Source organism: Mobula hypostoma, chromosome 2, assembly GCF_963921235.1.
Source record: "Mobula hypostoma chromosome 2, sMobHyp1.1, whole genome shotgun sequence".
Classification (NCBI taxonomy): domain Eukaryota; kingdom Metazoa; phylum Chordata; class Chondrichthyes; order Myliobatiformes; family Myliobatidae; genus Mobula; species Mobula hypostoma.
The window spans coordinates 46,819,424-46,847,150 of NC_086098.1; the positions used below are offsets into that span (position 1 = coordinate 46,819,424).

General features: G+C 40.5%; 1 protein-coding gene across 1 annotated transcript in view; it reads right to left on the minus strand.

Moving 5' to 3' along the window:
• Nucleotides 1–14,813: 14,813 nt before the first annotated feature.
• Nucleotides 14,814–27,727, minus strand: part of LOC134358651 (syndecan-3-like) — a 51,190-nt gene continuing 38,276 nt past the window's right edge. Inside the window, exons 2-5 of the mRNA XM_063071109.1 lie at nucleotides 22,664–22,778; nucleotides 19,917–20,389; nucleotides 18,230–18,401; nucleotides 14,814–16,928 (exon numbers count right to left, since the gene is read on the minus strand). Of these exons, the coding sequence (XP_062927179.1) occupies nucleotides 16,762–16,928; nucleotides 18,230–18,401; nucleotides 19,917–20,389; nucleotides 22,664–22,778 (927 nt within the window). The 3' untranslated portion in view covers nucleotides 14,814–16,761. The remainder of the gene's footprint in view (nucleotides 16,929–18,229; nucleotides 18,402–19,916; nucleotides 20,390–22,663; nucleotides 22,779–27,727) is intronic.

Consider the following 27,727-nt stretch of genomic DNA (forward strand, 5'->3'; position numbering starts at 1 on the left):
AATGCAGCTATAAAGAAGGCAAGACAGCAACAATATTTCATTAGGAGTTTGAAGCGATTTGGTTTGTCACCTAAAACACTCAAAAACTTCTACAGATGTACCTTGGGCAGCATTCAGACATACTGCATCAATGTCTGGTATGGTGGGGGTGGGGTGGAGAGCTACTGCACAGGATTGAAAGAAGTACAAAAAGTTGTAAAATTAGCTCCATCTTGGGCACTAGCCTCCATAGTATCCAAGGCATCTTCAAGGAGCGATGTCTTAGAAAGGAAGCATCTATCACCCAGGACATGCCCACTTCTCATTGTTACCATCAGGAAGGAGACACAGAAGCCTGAAGACACACACTCAGCGATTCAGGGACAGCTTCTTCCCCTCTGTCACCCGATTCCTAAATGGGCATTGAACCCATGAACACTACCTCGCCTTTTAAAATTATTTGTTTTTGCATGATTTTTAATTTAGGGGTGGGGGAACATCAACTCGGACCATGAGAGGCCTGTGACGGGCATTTTCATGCCTTACAAGGTGCAGATTGTAAGTCTGTGTGGGGCACCACTCCTCACACAGACACTAGAGCAATGTGTGGTTAAGTGCCTTGCTCAAGGGCACAAACACGCTGCCACAGCTGAGGCTCAAACTAGCGACCTTCAGATCACTAGACGAATGCCATAGTTTTTAATTTAACTATTTAATATACATACGGGTATATATACTTAGTGCAATTGATGTACTTTTAAAAAATATATTATCATGTATTGGATTGTACAGCTGCCACTAAGTTAACAAACTTCACGACACATGCCAGTAATATAAAGCCTGATTCTGATCCTATCTGTATGCACTGCCTGTGAATGCATAAAACTGCAGAGAGTTTTGGACCCAGTTCAGCAAATGACGGAAACCAGCCTCCTCTCCGTGCAGTCTGTCTGTTTCTCTTTGTGAAGCATCCAAAATAATAAAAGACATCTCACCCCAGCCATCCTGCTGTCTATCCCTCCACACGAGCCAGAAGATACAAAAGCATGCACCACCGGGCTCAAGGGCTGCTTCAACACCGCTGTTACACGACTATTGAACGGTCCCATTGTATGATAGGATGAACTCTTGACTTCACAATCTACCTTAATGTGGCCTTGTACCTCATTGTCTGCTGGTACTGCAGTTTCCCTGTAACAGTAACACTTCATTTTATAATCTGTTATTGCTCTCCCTTGTACTACATCAGTAGAATATTGTAATGAAATGATTTGTATGGAGTGCATGTAAAACCAGTTTTTCACTGTACTTTGTTACATGATAATAATGAACCAAATTATAGGTCTATCAATTTACCAATGTAAATTTGCTGCAAATTGTTATTGAGGTAAGTTGACATGAAAGGAAGGACATTGAGTTACAGAAAAGTACAGCACAGAAATAGGCCCTTTGGCCCATTTACTCCATGCTGAACTATTTAAACTGCCTCGTCCCATTGACCTGCACCCAGCCCATAGCCCTCCATACCCCTGTCATCCACGCACATATTCAAATTTCTCTTAAAAGTTGAAATCAAGCTTGCATGCACTACTTGGGCTGAGTCCTAAGCCTTTACTCTCTGTATACCATGACCGTGTCATCACCCACAGCTCCAATCTGCTAATTAAATTTACAGATGATACTAAATTGATTGGCCTTATCTCAAATAATAACAAGGCAGACTACAGAGAAGTCATCACCCTGACACGGTGGTGTCAAGAAAACAACTTCTCCTTCAACGTCGCAAAAACAAAGGAGCTGGTTGTGGACTACAGGAGGAACAGAGACAGGCTCACCCCTATTGACATCACTAGATCTGAGGGTGAGAGGGTGAACAGCTTTAAGTTCCTCTGTATACACATCGCCTAGGACCTCACTTGGTCTGTGTGGTGGAGAAAAAGCACAACAGCGCCTCTTTCACCTCAGATGGTTGAAAAAGTTTGACATGAGTCCCCAAATCCCAAGGACTTTCTACAGGAGAGCATCCTGACTGGCCGTATCACTGCCTGGTATGGTAACTGTACTTCCCTCAATTGCAGGACTCTGCAGAAAGTGGTGTGGACAGCCCAGCTCATCTATGGATATGAACTTTTCTGCTATTCAGGGCATTTACAGCGACAGGTGTGTAAAAAAGGCCCAAAGGATCATTGGAGGTCCAAGTCACCCAACCACAAACTGTTCCAGCTGCTACCATCTGGGAAACGGTACCACAGCATAAAAGCCAGGACCAACAGGCTCCAGGACAGCTTCTTCCACCAGGCCAGCAGACTGAATAACTCATGCTGACACAATTGTATTTCTAAGCTATATTGACTGTTATGTTGTATATCTTACTGTACATACTACGGTATGCTGGCATTTATAGCGAGAGGATTCGAGTACAGGAGCAGGGAGGTACTACTGCAGTTGTACAAGGCCTTGGTGAGACCACACCTGGAGTATTGTGTGCAGTTTTGGTCCCCTAATCTGAGGAAAGACATCTTTGCCATAGAGGGAGTACAAAGAAGGTTCACCAGATTGATTCCTGGGATGGCAGGTCTTTCATATGAAGAAAGACTGGATGAACTGGGCTTGTACTCGTTGGAATTTAGAAGATTGAGGGGGGATCTGATTGAAACGTATAAGATCCTAAAGGGATTGGACAGGCTAGATGCGGGAAGATTGTTCCCGATGTTGGGGAGGTCCAGAACGAGGGGTCACAGTTTGAGGATAGAGGGGAAGCCTTTTAGGACCGAGATTAGGAAAAACTTCTTCACACAGAGAGTGGTGAATCTGTGGAATTCTCTGCCACAGCAAACTGTTGAGGCCGGTTCATTGGCTGTGTTTAAGAGGAAGTTAGATATGGCCCTTGTGGCTACAGGGGTCAGGGGGTATGGAGGGAAGGCTGGGTTCTGAGTTGGATGATCAGCCATGATCATAATAAATGGCGGTACAGGCTCGAAGGGCCGAATGGCCTACTCCTGCACCTATTTTCTATGTTTCTATGTTTCTATACTATTTATTAGAAATGACTATAAATTGCACATTGCACATTCAGACAGAGATGTAACGTAATGATTTTTACTCTTCATTTATGTGAAAGATGTAAGAAATAAAGTCAATTCAATACTTACGCTGGCAGCTCTTATGGCCCTCTGAGTGAAGGAGCTTCTCCTTATGTTCCCCTTAAACCTTTCACCTTCCACCCTTAACCCATGACCTCTAGTCATAGTCCCACCCAACCTCAGTAGAAAAAGCCAGCTTGCATTTACCCTCTCTATGCTCCTCATAATTTTGTATACCTCTATCAAATCTCCCCTCAATCTTCCTAGGAATAAAATCCTAGCCTATTCAGTCTTTTCTTGCAATTCAGGTCCTCCAGTCCTGGCAACATCCTTGTAAATTTTCTCAGCACTCTTTGACCTTATTTACTTCTTTCCTGTAGGTTGATTACCAGACCTGCACACAATACTCCAAATTAGGCCTCAACAACATCTCTGATTCTGATTCTAAGTTTGATTCCTGATTCTGATGATACAACTTCAACATAATGTCCCATCTCCTATACTTAATACTTTGATTTAAGAAGGCCAATGTGGCAAAATGCTTTCTTTATGACCCTATCTACCTGTGCCACCACCTTCAATGAATTTTGGACCTGTATTCCCAGATCCCTCTGTTCTACTGTGCTCCTCAGTGGTCTACCATTCATTGTGTAAACCTACCATGGTTGGTCCTACCAAAGTCCAACATCTCACACTCGTCTGCATTAAATTCCATCTGCCATCCAGCTAGTACAGATCCCACTCCAAGATCCAAATGTTTTCCTCGCTGTCCACTACACTCCAAGTCCTGTGTCATCCACAAACTTGCTGATACAGTTAACCACATATTCATCCAGATCATTGATATAAAAGACAAACAACCACAGACCCAGCACCAACCCCTGCAGCACTCCACTAATCACAGACCTCCAGTCAGAGAGACAGCCATCTACTACCACTCTCTGGCTTCTCCCACAAAGCCAATGTCTAATCTAATTTACTCCATCATCTTGAATGTCGAGGAACGGAATCTTCTTGACCAACCTCCCATGCGGGATCTTGTCAAATGCCTTGATACACTCCACGTAGACAATATCCACTACCTTTTCTACATCCACTTTCCTGGCAACTTGCTCGAAAAACTCTATAAGAATGGTTAGACATGATCTACCATGCACAAAGCCATGCTGACTATTGCTAATCAGTCCATGTATATCCAAAAACACATACAGAGACCATAAAAAGTATTCACCCCCATTGGAAGTTTTCATGTTTTGTTGTTTTACTACGTTGGATCACAGTAGATTGAATTTAACACTGACCAACAGAAAAAGACTCTTTGGTGTCAGTGAGAACTGATCTCTACAAAGTGATCTAAATGAGTTACAAATATAAAACACAAAATAATTGATTCCATGAGTATTCACCCCCTTTAAGATGAAACACCAAATCATCACTGGTGCAGCCAATTGGTTTTAAAAGTCACATAATTAGTTATGGAGATCTGTTAATGGGTACCTGTGTGCAGTCAAGGTGCTTCAATTGATTGTAGTAAAATTACACCTGAATCTGGAAGATTCAGTTTCTGGTGAGTCAGTATCCTGGCAAAAATTTCACTATGAAGACAAAAGAACACTCCGAGCAATTCTGCAAAAAGGCTATTGAATAACACAAGTCAGGAGATGGATACAAGAAAATTTTCAAGTCACTGGATATCCCTTGGGGTACAATTAAGTCAATCATCAAGAAATGGAAAGAATATGGCACAGCTGTAAATCTGTCTTCAGCAGCCCACCCTCAAAAACTAAGTGACAATGCAAGAAGGGGACTAGTGAGGGAGGCCAGCAAGAGACCTATGACAACTCTGGAGGAGTTACAAGTTTTAGTGGCTGGGATGGGAGAAACTGCTCATAAAACAACTGTTGCCCAAGTGGTTCACCGGTTGCAACTTAATGGGAGAGTGGCAAAGACAAAGCTGCTGTTGACAATAACTCGCGTAAAATCTGGGGTAGAGTTTGCCAGAAGGCATGTGGGAGACTCTAAAGTCAGCTGGAAGAAGATTCTATGGTTTGATGAAAGTCAAACACTGCACATCATCAAAAACATGCCAACCATCCCTGCCATGAAGCATGGTGGTGGCTGCATCATGCTGTAGGGTATGGGCAGACATGTACGAAATGGAAGAGATATGAGTGAGAGTAGTGTTGATGGTGGAGAAAGGAAAGCCACTTTCTTTGAAGAAGCAGGACATCTCATTAATTCTGGAATGAAAAGTCTCATCCTAAGTATATATGTGGTGGAGACAGAAGAACTGAGAGAAGGGGATGACATTTTTATAAGTGATAGATTGGGAAGAGGTATAGACCACGTAGTTGTGAGAATCAGTGGGTTCATAAAAGGTATCAGTAGATAGTCTTTCTCCAGAGATAGAGACAGAGAGATCGTGAAAAGGGAGGAAGGTGTTGGAAATAAATCAAGTAAATTTGAGGGCAGGGTGGAAGTTGGAGGCAAAGTTGATAAGGTTGATGGGCTCAGCATGGGTGCAGGAAGCAGCAGTTGTCGATGAGGCATAGGAAGAGTTGGGGAGAAGTATCAGTGTAGGCTTGGAACATGGACTGTTTCGCATAACTGACAAAAGGACAGGCATGGTTGGGACTCAAGCGAGTGCTTCGTTTGAGGGAAATGTAAGGAGCAGAAGAAGAAATTATTGAGTGTGAGGACCAGTTCCATCAGATGGAGGAGAGTAGTGGTGGAGGGGAACTGGTTGGGTCTATTGTCCAGAAAGAAGCAGAAAGCATTAATGCCTTCCTGAAGGGGGATGGAGATGTATAGGATCTGGACATCCATAGATAAAATGCGATGATCAGGGCTAGTGACCTTGAAGTCATTAAAAAGATCAAGAGCATGTGAATTGTCATGGAAGTAGGTTGGAAGGGACTGAACTGGGGGGGATAAAACTGAGTTGAGGTATGCAGTTATAAGTTTGGTGTGGCAGGAACAAACAGAAACAATAAGTCTACCTTGACAGGCAGGTTTATGGATCTTGGGTAGGATGTAGGAACAGAAGGTGTGGGGTAATAGAAACATAGAAACATAGAAAGTAGGTGCAGGAGTAGGCCTTTCGGCCCTTCGAGCCTGCACCGCCATTCATTACAATCATGGCTGATCATCCAACTCAGATCATCCAACCTGCCTTCTCTCCATACCCCCTGATCCCTTTAGCCACAAGGACCTTATCTAACTCCCTCTTAAATATAGCCAATGAACTGGCCTCAACTGTTTCCTGTGGCAGAGAATTCCACAGATTCACCACTCTCTGTGTGAAGAAGTTTTTCCTCATCTTAGTCCTAAAAGGCTTCCCCTTTATCCTCAAACTGTGACCCCTCGTTCTGGACTTCCCCAACATCGGTAACAATCTTCCTGCATCTCACCTGTCCAATCCCTTTAGAATTTTATATGTTTCAATAAGATCCCCCCTCAATCTTCTAAATTCCAGTGAGTATAAGCCTAGTCGATCCAGTCTTTCGTCATATGAAAGTCCTGCTATCCCAGGAATCAATCCGGTGAACCTTCTTTGTACCCCTTCTATGGCAAGAATGTCTTTCCTCAGATTAGGGGACCAAAACTGCACACAGTACTCCAGGTGTGGTCTCACCAAGGCCTTGTACAACTACAGTAGAACCTCGCTGCTCCTGTACTTGAACCCTCTCGCTATGAATGCCAGCATACCATTCTCCTTTTTCACTGCCTACTGTCCCTGCATGCCCACTTTCAATGACTGATGTACAATGACACCCAGGTCTCGTTGCACCTCCCCTTTTCCTGATTGGCCACCATTCAGATAATAATCTGTTTTCCTGTTCTTGCCACCAAAGTGGATAACCTCACATTTATCCACATTAAATTGCATCTGCCATGAATTTGCCCACTCACCTAGACTATCCAAGTCACCCTGCATCCTCTTAGCATCCTCCTCACAGCTAACACTGCCGCCCAGCTTCGTGTCATCCGCAAACTTGGAGATGCTGCATTTAATTCCCTCGTCTAAGTCATTAATATATATTGTAAACAACTGGGGTCGCAGCACTGAGCCTTGCGGTACCCCACTAGTCACTGCCTGCCATTCTGAAAAGGTCCCGTTTATTCTCACTCTTTGCTTCCTGTCTGCCAACCAATTCTCTATCCACATCAATACCATACCCCCAATACCGTGTGCTTTAAGTTTGCACACTAATCTCCTGTGTGGGACCTTGTCAAAAGCCTTTTGAAAATCCAAATATACCACTATAAGATTGGTAAAGGAACTATAAGGTTGGTGGCAGCGGATGGGAGGTCCTTAGAGTTAATGTCAGTGGTGGTTGGGGAGACAATGGGTTGGAGCTCCATAGTGGGATCCTGTTCGAGGGGTAAGTTAGGGGAGGTGTCTGAGAGTTGTCGCATGGCCTCAGCAAGGTAGCAGTCGGTCCACCAGACTACTGCAGCACCCCTCTTGTCTGTGGGTTTGAGGTGTTTAGAGTTAGTGCAGAGATCAGAGAGCAGCGCGTTTGGAAGGAGTGAGGTTAGAGTTGGAGAGAGGAGTAGTCAAGTTGAGACAGTTGATGTATTGTTGGAAGTTAGCAATAAAAAGATCCAGAGCAGGCAGAAGACTAGAGTGAGGTGTCCAGGAAGAGGAGGGTTGGAGACAGGAGAAGGGGCCATCAGTGTGGGCTGGAGAGTCCTTGCCAAAGAAGTAGGCGCTGAGATGAAGACAGTGGAAAAAGAGCTCAGCGTCATGGTGGACGCAGAACTCACTGACGTGTGGGTGCAGGGGAATAAATGCCTTTACTGATAACAGAATGTTCCGCCTCAGAGGAAACAGTGAAGACCTGGCACTGTTGAAAGCTGGGATCAGCGGGGGAAAGAGGGTTGGTAGTGTCTGAGGGTTGGAGTGTTCAGGGAAGGTGGGGTGGGAGGAAGTTGGAGTCTCTTGCCTTAGAAACGTCAAGACAAGACAGACATGGAATCTGTTGCAGATGTCAGAAATAAACACTCCTCATACACACATTATAGAATATATTCAAGACTAAGTTACAACTTTTTAGTCACAAAATGTGAATGAAAGTGTATGAATAGCAGACAAGAAAGCCGAGTGGTGAGTAAGGTTCTGCTATAAAGTATCAAGGGTAGACAGCTGCTCCTGTTTCCATTTCTATGCAAACCATTACAGTACCTTCTCCTCAGGTCTAATTCACAACTGTTCACTTGTATAGCCACCTTATGTACAACTGGCAGCTAACATACAATAACCTACAGTTCTATTTCCAGAAGGAGAGTGCCAGATTAAGCCTTCTACTCAAGCAAATACAAACTATTTTACTCTACACTAGCCTTCTTAAAAATTTAGAGAATGGTTTGGATTTACACATAAGCAACAAATGACTGAATATATAGTTTAAACATATAATGGGGCTACAATCGGAGGTCATGGGTTAAGGGTGAAAGGTGAAAAGCGTAAGGAGAACATGAGGAGAATCTTCTTCACTCAGAAGTTCTTCAGAGTGTGGAATGAACTGCCAGCATGAGTGGTGCATGCAAGATCAATTTCAATGTTTAAGAGAAGTTTGGATAGGTACATGGATGGTAGGGGTATGGAGGGCTATGGTTCTGGTGCAGTTCTGGAGTAGGCAGTTTAAATGGTTCAGCGTGGACCAGATGGGCCAAAGGGCCTGTTTCTATGCTGTAGTTTTTTATGACTCTTATGACATACAGAACCAAATAGGATCAAGTGTGAGGGACTCATCTGAAGTCTCAGAAGTCTAAGAGAAAAGATGAGAAGAAAACTCCACTATATGCCGGTTAATGCAGTTTAAGCATCCAGAATCCAAGACGACCTGACAGGGCAACCCCACTAACTTTCACACAGTTTGCCAAGCTACTTCTTAATTTATAATTCTTAATTCATGGCCATGAACTGGTGACCATCCAATGAAAAGCAAAACCCTAATTGGCCACAATTGATCTTTTCCAAAGCAAAATGTTAACTCTTCCCAAAATCCATTTGAAACAATGATCAATTTTAGGCTTATTACTTTTCCTTTACTTGCTACATTTGGGCTAGACCCTCCAACAGATAAAAAGCTGTGAGTTTAGAACAGGAGCAATAAGGACCAAGCAATAAAGCTTATTTTAAAAACTAGATCATGATTGACCAATCATCCTGAGCTCCTAGATGGAAGGTACAATAGGTTCTGGCATTAACTGATAGATGGGGTTGTATCAACATAAACAGAGAGTGAGAGGTAGAGAAACTGAAATTGTGGACTCTGTTAAAAGAGAGATCAGTGTAAGATTGAGGAGAGACTAAAAGAGCAAGGGGTACTATCACGGCTATGAAAGAGTATGTTTCAGTGAAGATTTAGGTAGATATGTTATGGTGAAAAGGTGTGGGAAGGGCGGAGGAAGCAAGAACGTGCCTCACTAAAGGAGAGAAGTAGGTTTAACGTTAACCAGGAAGGGAATTTCCAGGCACATGGCCTGTCTTCCCCTGCACCAACTTGTCCCACCTCAGATCCATCATCAATACTGTATTTCTTCGTTCCACAGTGTTTATGTACGCACTATTCTCAGACTGGCTTCTGTGATAGTAAGGATCTCAGGGTGAACTTGAGATGGATCATTTACTTGGTTCCTTGGTCTAAGTATGATCATTGCCGTTTCAAGCTTGCTTTTAGTGCATACATGGAAGCCCTCACCTTTGTAGAGGCTGGGACAGCCCCTCCCATTAGTTTTTTACTGACTCACCACAATTCATGCTAGTTCAATGAGTTGCTATTAATATAGCTTTGTCTCTTCATTCATCTGAGGTTAATGCCCTGGCTTTGATGTAATCCTGGAGAGTAATGTGGTGTATTATGAAATAGCAGATCAGGATGACATACAATTCTACTGATGCTGCTGATTCTCCTCAAGACTTCACAGGTGGTTAGTGTTGAATGGTCAGATCTATTCTGTGTCTATCCTCTAACAGCACAATAACAATTATACACAACAGGATGGAGAGCGTCTGCTGTATAAAAATGGTTCCATAGCTCGATGGCATGGTCACGTCTACCAATATTAGCATCTAGAACAATAAGATTTGTGTACATCTACTTTATCTCTCATGTTGGTCAGGTTGTGCTAGCTCTATCAGTTGTAGAGATACCAATTTACTTATGATCATGAACATTGAAGCACCCCATCCAGAATCCATCCTGTGGTCCTTTTATTCCCACTGTTTATTCCACAGTAGGTTGCAATAAGAAGAGATTTCTTCACCCATGTTTCACCTAATGCCGTGACTCTTCATAGGATCCGAAAACAATGTTCTAAATTCCAAGGGCTACTCCCTCTCCCTGAATACATTCTCTCATTGTCTGTCCTGGGACTGGGACAGGACACACAAGGATAGATCATTCTTATTTTGCTTCAGCATATTTGTTATTTGATACAACCAAATGGAAGTTCAGAAATTTTTAAAGACTCACTTAGAACTACTGTGAATCTGGACTCTTAGAATCAGAATCAGAATTAGAATCAGGTTTATTATCACTGGCATGTGACGTGAAATTTATTAACTTAGCAGCAGCAGTTCAATGCAATACATAACCTAGCAGAGAGAGAGAGAAAAATAAATAAATAAAATAAAACATAATAGATAAGTAAATCAATTACGTATATTAGATTATTTTTTTTTAATGTGCAAAAACAGAAATAATGTATATTAAAAAAGTGAGGTAGTGTCCAAAGCTTCAAAGTTCATTTAGGAATCAGATGGCAGAGGGGAAGAAGCTGTTTCTGAATCACTGAGTGTGTGACTTCAGGCTTCTGTATCTCCTGCCTGATGGTAACAGTGAGAAAAGGGCATGCCCTGGGTGCCAGGGGTCTTTAATAATGGACACTGCCTTTCTGAGACACCACTTCCTAAAGATGTCCTGGATACTTTGTAGGCTAGTGCCCAAAATGGAGCTGACTAGATTTACAACCTTCTGCAGCTTCTTTCGGTCCTGTGCAGTAGCCCCTCCATACCAGACAGTGATGTAGCCTGTCAGAATGCTCTCCATGGTACAACTATAGAAGTTTTTGAGTGTATTTGTTGACATGCCAAATCTCTTCAAACTCCTAATAAAGTATAGCCACTATCTTGCCTTCTTTATGACTACATCAATATGCTGGGATCAGGTTAGATCCTCAGAGATCTTGACACCCAGGAACTTGAAGCTGCTCACTGTCTCTACTTCTGATCCCTCTATGAGGATTGGTATGTGTTCCTTCGTCTTACCCTTCCTGAAGTCCATAATCAGCTCTTTCATCTTACTGACGTTGAGTGCCAGGTTGTTGCTGTGGCACCACTCCACTAGTTGGTATATCTCACTCCTGTATGCCCTCTCGTCACCACCTGAGATTCTACCAACAATGGTTGCATCAACATGGTTAGACTGAGTAAGAATGGCAGATGTCCTCTCTTTAAGACTAATGTGTGAATCAGAAGAGTGCTTTTATTTTAATTTTAAGATAAGATAAATTAATCAACTGAATTTGCATTCCAGAACTCCTATGGTGAAATCTGAACTTGTTGGTCTGGCTTGTTGGTTTAAGTACTGTTAAGAACCAGGTCCAACTGAGAGATCAGGATTCTGCCTTCAGATCAGGGGATAAGACAGCTCTCAGGCCAGCAAGAGATGCACTTACTTGCACTATTGGGAAGGCAAAACAGGATTATTCACAGAGAGTATTCAGCCATCTCTATGACACCAGGGATATTAATGTGCATGTGGCAGAGCGTTCAGTCCATAGCAGACTACAAGTCCACCCTGCTAGTCGATGACACTGGTGCTTCTCTTCCTGATAGGCTGAATGTCTTTTAAAATCAATTTGATGCATGAGACAATGTGCTGACAAGGAAGGACTCCCCCCGCCACCCCCCAGGAACAGGAACCCTTTCTGGCTGCAGCTGATGCCAGGAAGACCTTAGCCAGGGTCAGTCTATGTAAAGCTGCAGGGCCTGATTACATAGCTGGTCAGGTGCCAAGGGACTGTGCAGCCCATTTAACTGAGGTTCTAACAGGCATCTTCAACATCTCTCTGGAAAAGTCTACTGTCGCCTCAGGCTTCAAGGCGGCCAACATTATCTTGGTTCCCAAGAGGGCACTAGTAACCTGCTTCAATGACAACTGTCCAGCGGTAGTAACCTCAACAATAATGAAGTTCTTTACGCTACTGGTTATGGATTGCATTAAATCCCATCTTCCTATTTACAATGGACCCTGTTCCAGCTCGCTTATCACTCAAATTGGTCCACTGATGATGTTATAGCCTCTGCACCCCACTTCGTCCTGTCCCACCTGGAAAATGGTGCCTCATATGCCAGGATGCTGTTATTCGATTTCAGCTCAGCATTTAATACAATCATCCCTCAGAAGCTGGTGGGTGAACTGTCCTCATTGGGTCTCAACACCTCCCTCTGTAACCAGATCCTGGACTTCTTGACAGAAAGGCGACAGTCAGTCCACGTAGGCAGAAGCATCACCAGCTCCATCACACTGAACGCCAGTGTCTGCTCAGCCCACTGCTGATACATGACTGCACTGTCTGATCAGCTTAAACTGAATTATCAAGTCCGCTAATGACACAGCAGTGGCTGGCCTCATCAACGACGACGCGAGAATGGCATACAGAGAGGAGGCAGAGTGGCTAGTAGAATAGTGTGAGCACGGCAACTTGAGTCTCAATGTGGATAAGACCAAAGAGATGATTGTGGACTTTAGGAAGGTGCAGTATGCACATGCGTGGCTCCTCTGTGGAGACTGTTAAGAGCACCAGGTTTCTGGATGATCTCACCTGGTTCCTCAACACCACCTCCTTCATCAAGAAAGCACAGCAGCATCTCCACTTTCTGAGGAGATTGAGCCACCATTTTAATCAATTTTTACAGGAGCACCATCAGGAGTGTCCTGGCCAGCTGAATCACTGTCTGGTGTGGGAACTGTAAGGCATATGACCACAAGTCCCTACATAGGGTTGTGAGGATTGCTTAGAGGATCACTGGGATCTCTCTTCCACCCGTTAGAGATATTTATCAGGAGCATTGCATACACAGGGCCCTTAACATTGTCATTGAGCCCTCCTATCCATCCAATAATTTCTTTGACCCCATACATCAGGCAGGAGGGACAAGAACTGTCAGGATGGGAAACAGTTTCTTCCGCCAAGTCATAAGACTACTGAACTCCCTGGCATCACCTGGGTCTCACCATGCATGAAACATCAGTAACGTTTATACTTTACTTTTTAGCTTGTATTGTATGCACCTTATTTGTGGTAATCTGTATTACTTTATGTGTTATGTGTGTGATTTATATGTACTATGTTTTGCACTTTGGTCTGGAGGAAATTGCTTCATTTGATGGTATACATGTCTTTGGTTGAATGTAGATATGGACAGAGAAATGGCGGATGGAGTTTAACCCCGAGAAATGTGAGGTGTTGTACCTTGGTAGGGCAAATGCAAGGAGACAGCACACTGTTAAGGGGAAGATCCTTAACAGTGTTGCTGAGCAGAGAGATCATGGGGTCCAAGTTCATAGCTCCAGGTAAGTGGCTATGCAGGTCGATAAGGTGGTTAAGAAGGATTGTGGAATGCTTGCTTTTATCAGTCAAGACATTGAGTACAAAAGTAAAGAGGTTATGTTGCAACTTTCTAAAACTCTGGGTAAGCCCCATCTGGAGTATTACATACAGTTCTGGTTGCCTCACTATAGGAAGGATGTTGAGGCTTTGGAGTGGGCGTGGAAGAGGTTTCCCAGGACGTTGCCTGGTTTAGAGAATGTCATAAGAGGCTGGACAAACTTGGGCTGTTTTGTTTGGAGTGGTGGAGGCTGAGGAAAGATCTGATAGAGGTTTATAAGATAGAGTAGACAGGGAGTATCTTTTTCCCAGGCTGATACTAGGGGACATGCATTGAAGGTGAGAGGGGGTAGGTTCAAAGGGGATGTGAGGGTATGTATTTTACTCAGTGGTGGATGCTTGGAATGGTGGTGTGGTAGTAGAGGCAAATACTTCAGAGGCTTTAAGACACATCTAGATTGGCACATGAATATGAGGAAGAGATAGAGGAATATAGACGGTGTAGGTAGGAGAAATTATTTTATGAGGTGGGGGAGGGTTTGATTTACATTTGAGCTGGTTTGGCACAACATTGTGGTTCAAAGGGCTGTTTCTGTGCTGTACTGTTCCATGTTCTAACATGAACTTGAACTTGAAGTTTCTGCTAAATTAACCTATGCAATCATTCTTGCAATACAATAAGCAGGAATATTTTGGGTATTAATGCTTTGCTGCATAAAATTAAAGTGTTTGTACCGACAAGGGTGTGGAAAGTTCTTTTGTGGTCTTAAGTCTGATGTCCAAAATTTAATTTAGAATATTTACTGTAACTTACTGGAGTGCATCTTTTGCAAAAAGATTCTTGGCTAATTATTGAACAGCATCTAATCTATTGGTAAATAATCTTTATGAACCAGACTGATTCTCTTTTGCCTTATATCAGGGGTAATGAAAGCAATTGAGACATGGTAAAAAAAATGCTTTGGAACAAGCAGAAATAAGACACCAACCTGACCTGCTCCAAGCCCTCCCTCAGCCTGCATACAAGTATGAAGACTGGTGCAGCCTCTCACACCTGCTATCCCTACATAGAAAAAATGTCAGAAAATTTTGGAATTTGGAGCTTTTAATAGCAATCGGCTAAGTCGGAGTTTAAAAACAAAATTTTGCTCCTCGGCTTATTTGGTACAGTGGTAACATTTCAAATCACTTATCACATGGCTTTACAGACAGTCTGTTCTGAGACATTTCCAAGCTGGGCCAAATTTCATCCTTGCAGCAACCAATGGGTAAGATCCACAGCACGCTTGCAATTTAGATACTGCTTACATCAGATAAAATTTCCAGAAACCTGACATGCTTTACCGATCTACACCAGTTTATATTATCAATTTTAAGTTTCCATGAAGATATTTCCTCCTGCAAATGCTTTAAGAAACACAAAAAAATCCAGAACAGTGGCCAAATTGCAGTAGTTAGTGTGCCAAAGTGTTTTTATTGCTTGATACATATAGAAATAGCACAGGTAATAAATAGAAACCATCATACATACTTCAACACTGAAGGAATTAATCACTAAGTGACGATCCCTATGTTTAACCAAATCTTTTGATAACTAGCCTTTTTTTGGTAGTTACAAATGGTTCAATCCTCAAATTGACTACTATTTCTGTTGTACAAAAAAAATTTGTATGTTTTAATCTTTGTTACCTTAGAAGTGTTCTGCAGATCTCATCCTGCAGAGGGATCAGGTTGTGAATACAGCTCAATTTCACAGCCTAATTTAAATTAAGTGGACTAGCTGGAACCATGAGGCACACACCACTGTTTACTTAATAAATCATTTGCTCACAATTTCATGACAGCTTCAAAATGCATGACGTTGATAAGAAAAAAAATCAGGAAATCATCATGCATATTAATTTTTTTTAGGAACTGGGGAGGCAGTTGAAAAAGAAACCTCTCCAACACAGTTCAAGGTTCCACTCTTATATATCCATCTATACAGAAAGGTGCTTGACTTCTTCTTTGCTTGTCACATTCAGTAAATGACTCTGTTTGCAGACCTTTCAAAGTCTCAGCATAAACTAGCTGTATTGCTAGATTAGGAAATTACAGTATACTTACAGTAAGCAGACAAAAGGTATAACTGAAAAAAATGTATCAACTTTATTTAGTTAAGTTATATCACCAAGAAAAGTGAAGTTCAGGAATTTTAAAAAAAACCTGCCTGTGCAAAATGGTGGTGGAGTTGGGAGGGATCATCCAAGAACTACTGCATCTTATACAAACTTTGAGATCCAGCTCTTTAAAATAGATCAGGTGCTTCAATGACTAGTTATATTACAATAAACATAATGATGACAGGAATGAAGCTGAAAAACATCAGGATTAAAAAAAATGTAACTCAAGAAAATGTCAGCTGTTCCTGCCATCCTATTTTGATTAATTGGACAATTTGATAAGGACATAATTTTCCAATTAATCCTTCAATTGTCAAAAAAAACCCAGAGAAATTGTTAAAATTAGTATATCAATTCATATATCAGCTCTTTAAAAAGGTAATGCATGTTCTCAGTTAATAACATTTTACAACACAAAATATAAACAAATGCATAGCCAAGCACAGTCTTCTCTGTATTATATACCTATATAATTAGATACATATCATAAGCTTTCATATAGTTTGAAATCACATCAGTATCTCTGTCGCCTTCCATCCCTCCCATTTAGTAAATATTTTTACATTACAAAAATTTACATGTGTAGACATTTTGCAGCTTTACAACTTAGTATTGTAGATGCCCAACTTTTTTTATTCAAATTAAAGCCTAACTTTGTTATCTACCAGAATATAAAAACTGAAGTGAAAGTTTAACTAAACCTTCTTGCCTAAGAAGCCAAATTGCAATATTTCCCATTAAACAAGTACATTATCTCTGCCTGTCTCAAAAATGTCAGAAAGTACAATTATCGCAGAGATCAAGATTAGAATGGCAGTTTTCCGATTCATTTTGTAATGCAGGCGAAAAGAAAGGAAAAAAATACAACTTGATCTTATGGCATAAAAGAATGATGCAGAACTTGTAAGACTGAGTTAGGCATAGAACTCCTCTTGCTTTTGTGGCTTTTGGTACCCTCCGTTAGGTTGCTTAGATTCATCCAATGTGTAGCTTCCCTCATCCTTTTTCTTCATTCGATATACCAACACTACTATCAGCAAAACAGCAATCATGAGTCCCACGAGTCCTCCAGCAACAGCACCTTGAAGGTAAAAAGGCAAAGATGTAGTTGTTAATTAACTCAGAGAATTTTGTAATACTGGATGATGTTCCAAATTCTGATATCCACAGAACATATCATAATTATTAAATCCCACACCCCAAATTTGAGCTGCCTTAGCCACAATACATGCATAATACTCCTCCAATCTGTCACTACATAATCATTATCATCACTGTTTCCTGTTCTACTGGCCCTCATAATCTGAAGGCAGAAAATAGTAACCACATAGAATAAGTTAGTTAGTGCAATTGGAAGGGTTTAAAGATAGGAATGACTAGATCCTAGGATTGTTTCAAGACTTCTAAAGCATTTTAAGAGTCAAATTGTAAGTTTGCATGGATTTGTTAAAGGAAAATCATATTTAAGCAATCTGATAGAGTGTTTTTGATGCAACAGAGAATGCAGTTAAGATAATACATTGATATGGTGTACATTGACTTCAAAAAGCTTTTGATAAGGTGACACATAACAGAGTTATCAGCAAGGTTGAAATATATAGCATAAAAGGAACATTGATTACATGGAAACAATGTTGACTGAGTGACTAACAACAGTTTTGGTGAATGGCTCTTGTATTCAAATAGAGAAAAATACACTCAGGGCCCACTTTATTAGATACCTCCTGTCCTAATAAACTGGCCACTGAGTGTATGTTCACGGTCTTCTGCTGCGGTTGCCCATCCACTTCAAGGTTCAATGTGCTGTGCACTCAGAGATGCTCTTCTGCACACCACTGTTGTAATGTGTGGTCACTCCCGCCTTCCTGTCAGTTTGAACTGCTGATCACTGGATGTTTCTCTTCTTGTTTTTCTTGTAAACTCTAGAGACTGTTGTGCATGAAAATCCTAGAAGATCAGCTGTTTCTGAGATACTTAAACACCTTGCCTGGCTCCAATAATCATTCCATAATCAAAGTCACTTAGATCACATTTCTTCCTCATTGTGATGTTTCGTCTGAACAAAGGAACGTCTTGACTATGTCTGCATGCTTTTATGCATTGAGTTGCTGCCGCATGATTGGCTGATTAAATATTTGTATTATCAAGCAGATGTACAGGTGTACTTAATAAAGTTGCCACTGAGTCTATTTTAATGCCAGTTATTCAAACCTGAAACCAGAATTTCAGCAATACTGCTCCTTTCTGAAAAGCTGTGTCTTCATCAGAAGATGTAAGTACACTTCTGTGGGTGCTGATAAATCATGTGCAGTTTTGCAGAAGTTTCTGTATTTATCTGCTACTTTAAAAAAATGGTTGCCATAGGAAATGAAAAGCACATACCTGCCAATAATTCACGCCTTTCCAAAATACTCAGAGATCTATTGTAATCAGGCGAGATGTCTTCTGCTGGTTTGCCTAAACTTGGCTTAGCGTTTACGAAAGTTTCTTTCTTAACATCACTGATGAAATAGTCCTCTGTTTGACTGTCAAAATCCACTATTATTGTTGCATCCTAAATAAAGCAGTTCAGATCGCTTAAGATTTTAATTAGCAATAATCTTTTGCTGAATTTATTTTTACATCGCTTTAAGAATACTTCAAGATCACATATTTTAGTCGTTGATGCAACTATTCATATTTACACAAAATACTAAACTAGTAAAAGGTGGTTTTGTGACCAGAGTTGCTAATGCAACAGAAGTTTCAGTGTGTAAACTCAAAGCTCAACACCACTGTATCATAAAAGAGAAATATCTTAAATATTATATGCTTCTATGCTAGTTCTAATATCCACATAATTAAGGTAGACCCCATCCACAAAACTACCAATAAGCCTAATGTGAAGTTATCTCCATTGCTAGTTGGATTTCCATGGAGGTTTTTGAATTGCCTCCAAAAAGTATAACAGACTTTTTGGATCTACAGCAACGAGAAATTTTACAAGAGTATTTTAAGTTCACAAATGAAGCAACTTCAGTTTGCTAACATATCTAAAAAAGTTTAGCAGTCTGGTTTTGATTACTCAACTGACATTGATGAAAGTTGTTTGAATTTTGTGCTGATCATTATTTATCAAACTCTACGTCCTGAAGCAAAAAGGAATCTGTTTAAAGAAAACTAAAAAAAACTGTAGCATGCTCTTTCATTAAGCTCATTTAATCTTTGATAATGGACAAATCAGATTCAGGAAGAAAATTTCAAAATGGGCATACTTTGCAGTAAAATCAGCCATAATACCCAATGTATAAACTCCATCCCAATATCAAGAAATGTATTTTCATTAGTGAACATGAGATATCAGTCTACGCCTCTTAATTTAACAAGCTGACTGAACAATTGAATTTGCATCTTACTATGACACTGTTCAGATCAAGATGTCATTTGGTTATGACACTTTGCCTGACCCTGTCAGGAGTGCCTTACATAGCATTTGTGGCTGGGGTGGAGGGTAAAAGGCGAAGGGAAATGTCAGGCTTGGTGGTCTTGACTGGAGGACAAATTTGCAGCCAAAGTTAAACATGGGCCCATGTCTTTATCTACCTGTTGATACTCTCACTTTGGAATGAGGATTACTTTGTGTGTCAGACTGGAGGTCTGCTAGTAGTCAGTCAGGCAGCTTGAAGGAGTGGACGTGTAGTGCGGATCCAAGTGGAGGGGTGGAGGGGAAATTATAAAGCAAGTTTGCTTTATGTTCTACACCTTAAATCAAAATGTTGTCAGGATGCTTTATACAGAATTGTCATCCTTCTGATCTGAATATTTTGATGCACTTCTGACCGGAGAAGTATATTATCATTACTGTTATTTACAGATTAATTTAACAGATAGCCATTTTATGTTTTATATTAAAACATTAAATTACTTTCTACTACTTTAGAGGAATTTACAACAAACTAAATTTTTGGCTAAAGTGGCCAAGATCTTTTATTAGCTGGCTTTAATATTCCATTGTGGGATTGATTCATTTAAATAAGAATAATCTCTTCAACAAAAGTAATCTGAACTTCAGTTTTCTTTCAAAGCTCACCTCTTGAGTTTCATTATCTTCCGTTAGTCCTGTTGTAGTTATTTCATTTGCTGCAATCACACTTGACACAGTAGAGGATTCTTCTTTGATGACAGTAGTTGCATGGTTAAGTATCCTGGGTGCAATGTTAGATCTAGTTGTATGCATTTGAGAAACAGTAGCAGTAGTGTCATAGTTGGCGTTAGCATCCCGTGGCTGGAAATTATTAGCTGTGAATTCAGGAACAGGCTCAAAAAAGTTTTTCAAAACAGTAGTGGAAGACATAGGGGTGGTGGTCAATGTTGTGTCAGTAGTGGTGTTAAAAACCAACACATCAGGATGTACTTGCACTGTGCTTAAATCTTTCAACACATCTTGGCTTGAGATCTCAGTTACAGGTACTTGGCTTGAGTAGTGTGAACTGCTTGGAGCTGTTGAGGGCACTGTTTTTGTATACTCTGCAGTAGAATAGCTTTTTTCCAGCATAAAGCCATCTGCAAAAAAAAACAAAAGAAAATAATAAAACTGGTGCAAAGTTAGAATGCAATCTTCATTTAAGCTCTGCTGATGGTAGAAGGGCAAGAGGTGAGGTATTAGTTCCCTAGTTGCTAGGAAATCTTTTATTAAACGTGACGTAACACATGGTTACCAGGAGCATGAAGTCCAAAAATCATTGTGTAGAGTTGCCCTATCACATGGTGTCAGTAAACATAATCATTGCTGAGTACTATGTACACCAACTCCTCAGGATTCTTTCATTCAAAACAAACCTCCATCTTAATCAAAATTTGGGGCAATCAAATCTAGCTGGATCAGGATACATGTGCAAAGTCCAACTGGTGTTCATGGTGAATGGTGCCTTTTTCAGATGCTTAGCCTTGTTTCAGAGTATGCATGATTAACTATGCCTCAAATCGGAAGTTGTCAGATGCCTCAGGTACCAATAAGAATCTCGTTAGCATCATTGCAACTGTGCATTTTATTACAGGCACATAATCTTAATTATGTTCTACAGATGCTGGTAAGGGATATACCCAAGGCATCCTGGTTCGCAGATGCTGCATCAAGGTGAAAACAAAGAAAGCATAACATAGAACATAGAAATTTACAGCACATTTCAGGCCTTTCGGCCCACAATGTTGTGCCGACCATGTAACCTGCTCTAGAAGCTGCCTAGAATTGCCCTACTGCATGGCCTCTATATTTCTAAGCTCTATGTACCTATCTAAAAGACTCTTAAAAGCCCCCACCATATCTGCCTCCTCCACCACTGTTGCCAGCACTGCATTCAATGCACCACTCTCTGTGTGAAAATCTTACCCTTGACATCCCCTCCGCACCTACTTCCAAGCATTTTAAAACTATCTTAACCCCCTCAAGCATCTTAACCCCCTCGTGTTAGCCATTTCAGCCCTGGGGAAAAAGCCTGCGGCTGTCCACACGACCAATGCCCCTTATCATCTTATACACTCCTATCAGGTCACCTTTCATCCTCTGTTCTCGAAGGAGAAAAGGCCAAGTTCACTATTCTCATAAGGCACACTCTCCAATCCAGGCAACATCCTTGTAAATCTCCTCTGCATTCTTTCTATTGTATCCACTTCCTTCCTGTACTGAGGTGACCCAAACTTAAGGACAAACAAGACAAACAAATTCAATTACAGTGGATTCCGGTTGATTGGGACCTGTACGTTTTAGCCCTTTAGCTGAAATTTCATGGAAATAGTTAAAAAGGTATAAAAAAGACAAGCTGTCTAATAAATTATGTATTTAAATGAAATACAGAAAAATTAGAACAATATAATAGTACTACTAACTCTTATAAACCTGTGTATTAGTTTTCTATTAGTAATCTACAGAGGAATTCATCCAATGTACGGAATGAACAAAATCAGCGTGGACATCTAGTGCAGATAACAGACTACTTCATACAATGTAATCAATGATTGCAACCTTTAAATCACCATTTGCATTGTTACATTCAAGATGATGATGGATACCTTCAAATTCTTCGCAGTTCCTAACTTGCTGAAGTAGTGATACCACTTCATTTTTACACTCCCTCCTGTTTCTGGTATCTCCAAGCCTGAACACTTGAAACCACAGTGACCAAAACAGTTCTGATGATCTTACTGCTTATTCCTCAGCGACAAAAATCACACAAACATACGCAACTGGTGCTATTAAAAACTGGTCACTCTACCGGCCACACAAGTGCGGGCACTGACACTAGTTGGAACCTGTTCAGCAACATTCTCCTGTCCCAATTAAACAGCATAGTGTCCTAAATAAACAAAGGGAATCATGGCAATTTTTTCAATTAGTTTTTGTTCTTTAAGAGTTGTCTCAAATAAGTGGCTGCCTCAATTATCCAATGGCCCAATTAACCAGAATCCGTTGTATTTACTTTTTGCCTTTTCTCCTTACAGAAAGCCTCAGTACATTCCTCTTGGCTCACATAATATGCTGGTAATTTGTGGCACATTGCATTTTTGGAAAAATTCTCCTACTTGCCATGGCAACAATAGGTGCTTCTCTTTGCTCTGTTGGCTGGTAAAGGGGCAGGAAAGTAGAATTGTGAGACAAGTTGATTTCCTACCTGTAATAGCACAGCTCACCACATCAGCACATTTATCATATTTTGACTTGGTGAGAATTTTAAAGAGTTACCTCTGGTTAAGTGTTATCAGCATCAAAAATTGAAGCAAAAAAAAAAAAATCAGATAAAAATGTCTAGAAGTCATAGGACACTAAAAAGAAACACTCACCACCAGAACCGGAACCAGAGTAAAAGTCATCATCTTCATCATCTACAGTATAGCTGCCAGATGCTTCCAGTTCATTGGACAGTGAGCTTTTCGGCCACTCTGTAGAATGGACAGCCTAATATGGACAAGCAGAAATTTACAATTATGAATGCAAAGGAAAAGAATTTTTTTTCAGTTTTGCACTTAAAGTTTCATAATCTTGTATTCATTCAACGTTCCACACGGTAGGCTTACTCAGAAAGTCAGAAAGCATGGGATCCAGGAAGTTTGGCCAGGTGGATTCAGAATTGGCTTGCCTGCAGAAAGCAGAGGGTCATGGTGGAGGGAGTACATTCAGATTGGAGGGTTGTGACTAGTGGTGTCCCACAAGGATCGGTTCTGGGACCTTTACTTTTCGTGATTTTTATTAACGACCTGGATGTGGGGGTAGAAGGGTGGGTTGGCAAGTTTGCAGACGACACAAAAGTTGGTGGTGTTGTGGATAGTGTAGAGGATTGTCAAAGATTGCAGAGGGACATTGATAGGATGCAGAAGTGGGCTGAGAAGTGGCAGATGGAGTTCAACCCGAAGAAGTGTGAGGTGGTACATTTTGGAAGGACAAACTCCAAGGCAGAGTACAAGGTAAATGGCAGGATACTTGGTAGTGTGGAGGAGCAGAGGGATTTGGGGGTACATGTCCACAGATTCCTGAAAGTTGCCTCACAGGTTGATAGGGTAGTTAAGAAAGTTTATGGGGTGTTAGCTTTCATAAGTCAAGGGATAGCGTTTAAGAGTCGTGAGGTAATGATGCAGCTCTGTAAAACTCTGGTTAGGCCACACTTGGAGTACTGTGTCCAGTTCTGATCGCCTAACTATAGGAAGGATGTGGAAGCATTGGAAAGGGTACAGAAGAGAGTTGCCAGGATGCTGCTGGTTTAGAGAGTATGGATTATGATCAGAGATTAAGGGAGCTAGGGCTTTACTCTTTGTTCATCGATATGCTGGGAATGGAAGAATATATAAATTCTGTACAAGCAGAAAAGCTTTAGTTTACTTCTGTTATCTTGTTCCGTGCACACTATGTGGGCCAAAGGGTCTGTGCACTGTACTGTTCTCTGTTTACCTTGTTTTTGATTTTTATTTCAAACATCCAAAGAACAATAGAGGAATAATTCTGATTCTGATTATTAAAATGCATAAATTGACTTGCTACAGAAAACGGCATCTTCCTCTCTATTCTAGTGAAGGGACTTGAATCCGTTAAACATCCTTTGAGGTTTCTGAATAAACTCATAAATGGAGTAGAATAGCTTGATCTCCTTCACAGTTCAGATGCAGACATTAAATAAACCATTTCAAACAAAGTACTGGTAATTAAAATCATACAGCTGAGGCTTGCAATATATGTGGTTTCATTTCAAAACTAATATCTTCCTGTTGACGGCATTATTTCCCCTTCCGCCTACAAAACACATTGGAAGCAATGTTATTTGATTTCATTTTGGGGGATTTGCGCAGAGTAAACGGTCTGATATTGATTAGCCCTTAGTTTGATGTATGATTCTCCAGAGCAAAATTCATAACAGCTTTTAAGAGGACAATGGATAAATATTTGAAGTGGGTAGTTTTAACGAGAAAAAAAGCTGATTAGGCAAACCAGCTCTTTTGGAAGTAAACTAAACGGGATTCCACTTTTAACACCAGATGTTAGACAATTAAAGATCTGGGCTCACAGCCCAATACAGCATTGCTGTTCATCTCAACTTTCAGCTTCTGTGATGTCCTTATACCTGCATCTTGCTTCACCATAGAATTTAGTTATTGTACTGCGAGATTCTGTTGAAGTTCCAAGAATGGTCTTAAAATATTTTTTAAAACTGCTTGCTCTATGCCATATACTGTAAGCGTTAAATTCAAAAAAGAAATCGTTTGAAATGGAGAAAGTGTTTACCAATGCTAGATGTATTATTTTTCAATTAATTCATCCTTTGGCATCTGGTTGTTCTGCCAAAGCCAGCATTTATTGCCTAATTGTCTTTCAGAAGGTGATGATAAATCTCTGTCGATAAACAATGCAATACTTTTGCACTCACGGGTGCTATCTTTAGCCAACTAGGGAAAACAGTGCTTCAAAGCTCAAACCAAGCTCAAATCAAAGCTCCGACCAAGGTCAAAGCTCATGTTCTACCAAAAGCATTGACTCCTGCCTTCCTGAACACTTATAAGACGTTAGCTTCCAGCAGGAGATACCTGTGAGCATGGAAAACTATCACCAATGCTCTCTCCATAAAGTCTTACAAATCCACTGGCATGATTACTGAACTGACATCAGAGTCCCCTCCTAGGTCAACAACTACAGCACTGAGAGGATTATCTGTTTTGAGTTGCCGACCACATTATTCATGCCCACCGTTGGAATCCTGAACCAGACATTTTACTCCAGGTTCTATCATGACAAAGGTTACCAGGTGAACAGAGGGAAAAGGGACATTCTCACAACATCCTTGAAAATATGTAACATCCACTCGGTCTTGTTGGAAATCCTGGCCTATGGCGGATGGAAATGAGAACCTTAAGTCCACCTGTCTGGATCCTCATGACCATCTGAGTCAGTGGAACTACAGAACTCAGGTAAAAGCATGTAATTCTCTATCCTGAGTGACTATCTGGTTAGATCAAGAAAACAGTTGGGCAAGACAAATTAAAACATTGTGAAATGTGAAGTAAGAATGGAAAAACAACACTTTTGAATGGTAAGAAATTTGGTACGGTGGAAATATGGGATCTGGATACATTGCTTCAAAAAATGCAGAAAGTAAACATGCAGGTACGGCATGCAATCAGAAATGCAAAGGTTGCTGTCCTTTGGTATAAGGGACACAGAATTCAAAACTCTTTTTGCAACCATGTAAGCCATTAAAAAGAAATTGTATACAATTTTGGACTACAACAAGATATGCTTCCTTCGGAATTAGATGCACTCAATTGGCTCTTGGGAGGTTGCTGTGTGAGAAGCATTTGAGTAAGATGGTTTTCTGCAACTGAGATAATTTCATAGTGATAAAAAAAATCTGAGCGGGATTGACTACACATATACTGAGAGGCATGGATGGAGATTTGAGATCCTGAGATTAAGGCTCACCATCTAAGGACCATTTCAAATGAGGAGAATACCTTCTCTCAGAGGGCATGATATTCTGGAATGTTCCAACTCAAAGCGCTATGGATGCTCAATTGTTGATAATATTTGAGGGTTAGACCAAAGGACAAGCAATCAGGATATTTGGGTTAGGTTGGAAAGAGAATTGGAGCAGAATCAACCAAGGTATTTTTGAAGGCGGTACTGTTGATGCATGAGATTATGATGCCTACTCCAACTTCCCTTTCTGAAGGAAATATGGCAACTACTCTGGCTGCATTAAGGCCTCACAACGCAACAAGGTAACAGCTCAATTGTATATTAGATCTGTTATTTCTTCAGAAGCTCAATGCACAAGTCCAGATTTTAAAACAGTGACACTAAAAACATCCACCAAGTTATGTCATCTGTTGAAAGGAACATAGATTTTTAGAATCATAGAGAACTGCAGCAGAGTAACCAACTCTTTGCTCCATCTAGTTCGTGCTGATCTATTTTCTGCCTAGTCCTATCTGGACCATTGGCCTCCATACACCTCATATCCATGTACTTATCCAAACTTATCTTAAATATTAAAATCAAAACCCCATTCACCACTTCCACTGGCAGTTCGTTGCACACTCTCAACACCCTCTGAGTAAACAAACTCCTCTTCATATTTCCCTTGAACATAACTGGAGACAGACATTAAACTGAAGTACACATAATTTAAGTGAGATAATAATAAAAACTTTTACTCCATATGTTCTATGTTTCTACATAATTGGCAAATTATTTTTTCCCCAGCAAGAAGTGCCATTGAACTTTATACTTTGCATATGCTTTGGTAAAATAGAATTGACTTGGCAGGGAAAATGTGCACAAACAAGGCTTGAACTTGAACTAATTCTCTTTCAGATATTCCTTTTCAACTCTTCCCTCTTGGGAGAAGAAATTATTAACATTATAAAATTGCAGTTCTGTAATTTAGAAAATGGTTCGAATTATTCAGAAATTCACATTCTCCAGAACTGTGAAATACCTACAGGAATCAGAATGATCCCTTTAAATTTCAGAATTGATTCCACTGAAGGGCTAAAGTTTTAGCCTCAAGAGTGAGCTGACATATAAAATCTAGCAGTCATAAAAGTTAAAACTGAACATTTAATTACATTTCAAAATATGTGCATAAAACAACCATGCCTAATTTAATGGTGAGTCATGAATTTCAAAACAAAAATACATGCAACCCCCTCATTACAATGGGGTTGTGTTCCTAGAAAATTATCTATATGCTATTTTTTAAAACGTGGAGCCATCTGTTCTGCACATGTTTCAAGAAACACAAGTTGAAATAAGATAAAGTTTACTATTTTCACATAAACTTTATTCTGTATCTTAAATATTCAGGTTTTAATTTGTGAATTCTGTAAGGGCAAAGTTCCTTCGCCTAAATGGCTGTAAAATGGATTAGCATGACTGGGCTTTTATCAAGATATACAGTTCCAGGTTTTTAAGGGTCATTTTGTTAATGCTAAAATAATTCAAATGATTAACTTCAATATTGTAAGACAAGTCATAATTTTCTTCATGATCATTCTTAGCATTCTAAGTCGTTTTTATGTATCCAAGGGTGTCTTTTGATGAGATATATACTGAGGTGTCAGCATTTTAGAAGAATTACAGTATGACATGTAGAAACTTTACCTTACCAAGGATTCCATATCAGGTATCCATCCCTGATATCTGAGCACTTAGACAAACTGAAAAAATCTCATTAAATCTACTTTAATGCATACTGTATATCCATGAATTGACTTAAAATCCCAAGATCACCTTCAAAACCTTCACATTCTTCCTCCTTCTATCTGTATAGTCTCTCCTGTGTCTTTGCTTATAGCAGACAAAAAAACCATTTCAGGGAGGTAGCACCATCAATTTGCGGGAGACTCCCGGAACTTCTGGGA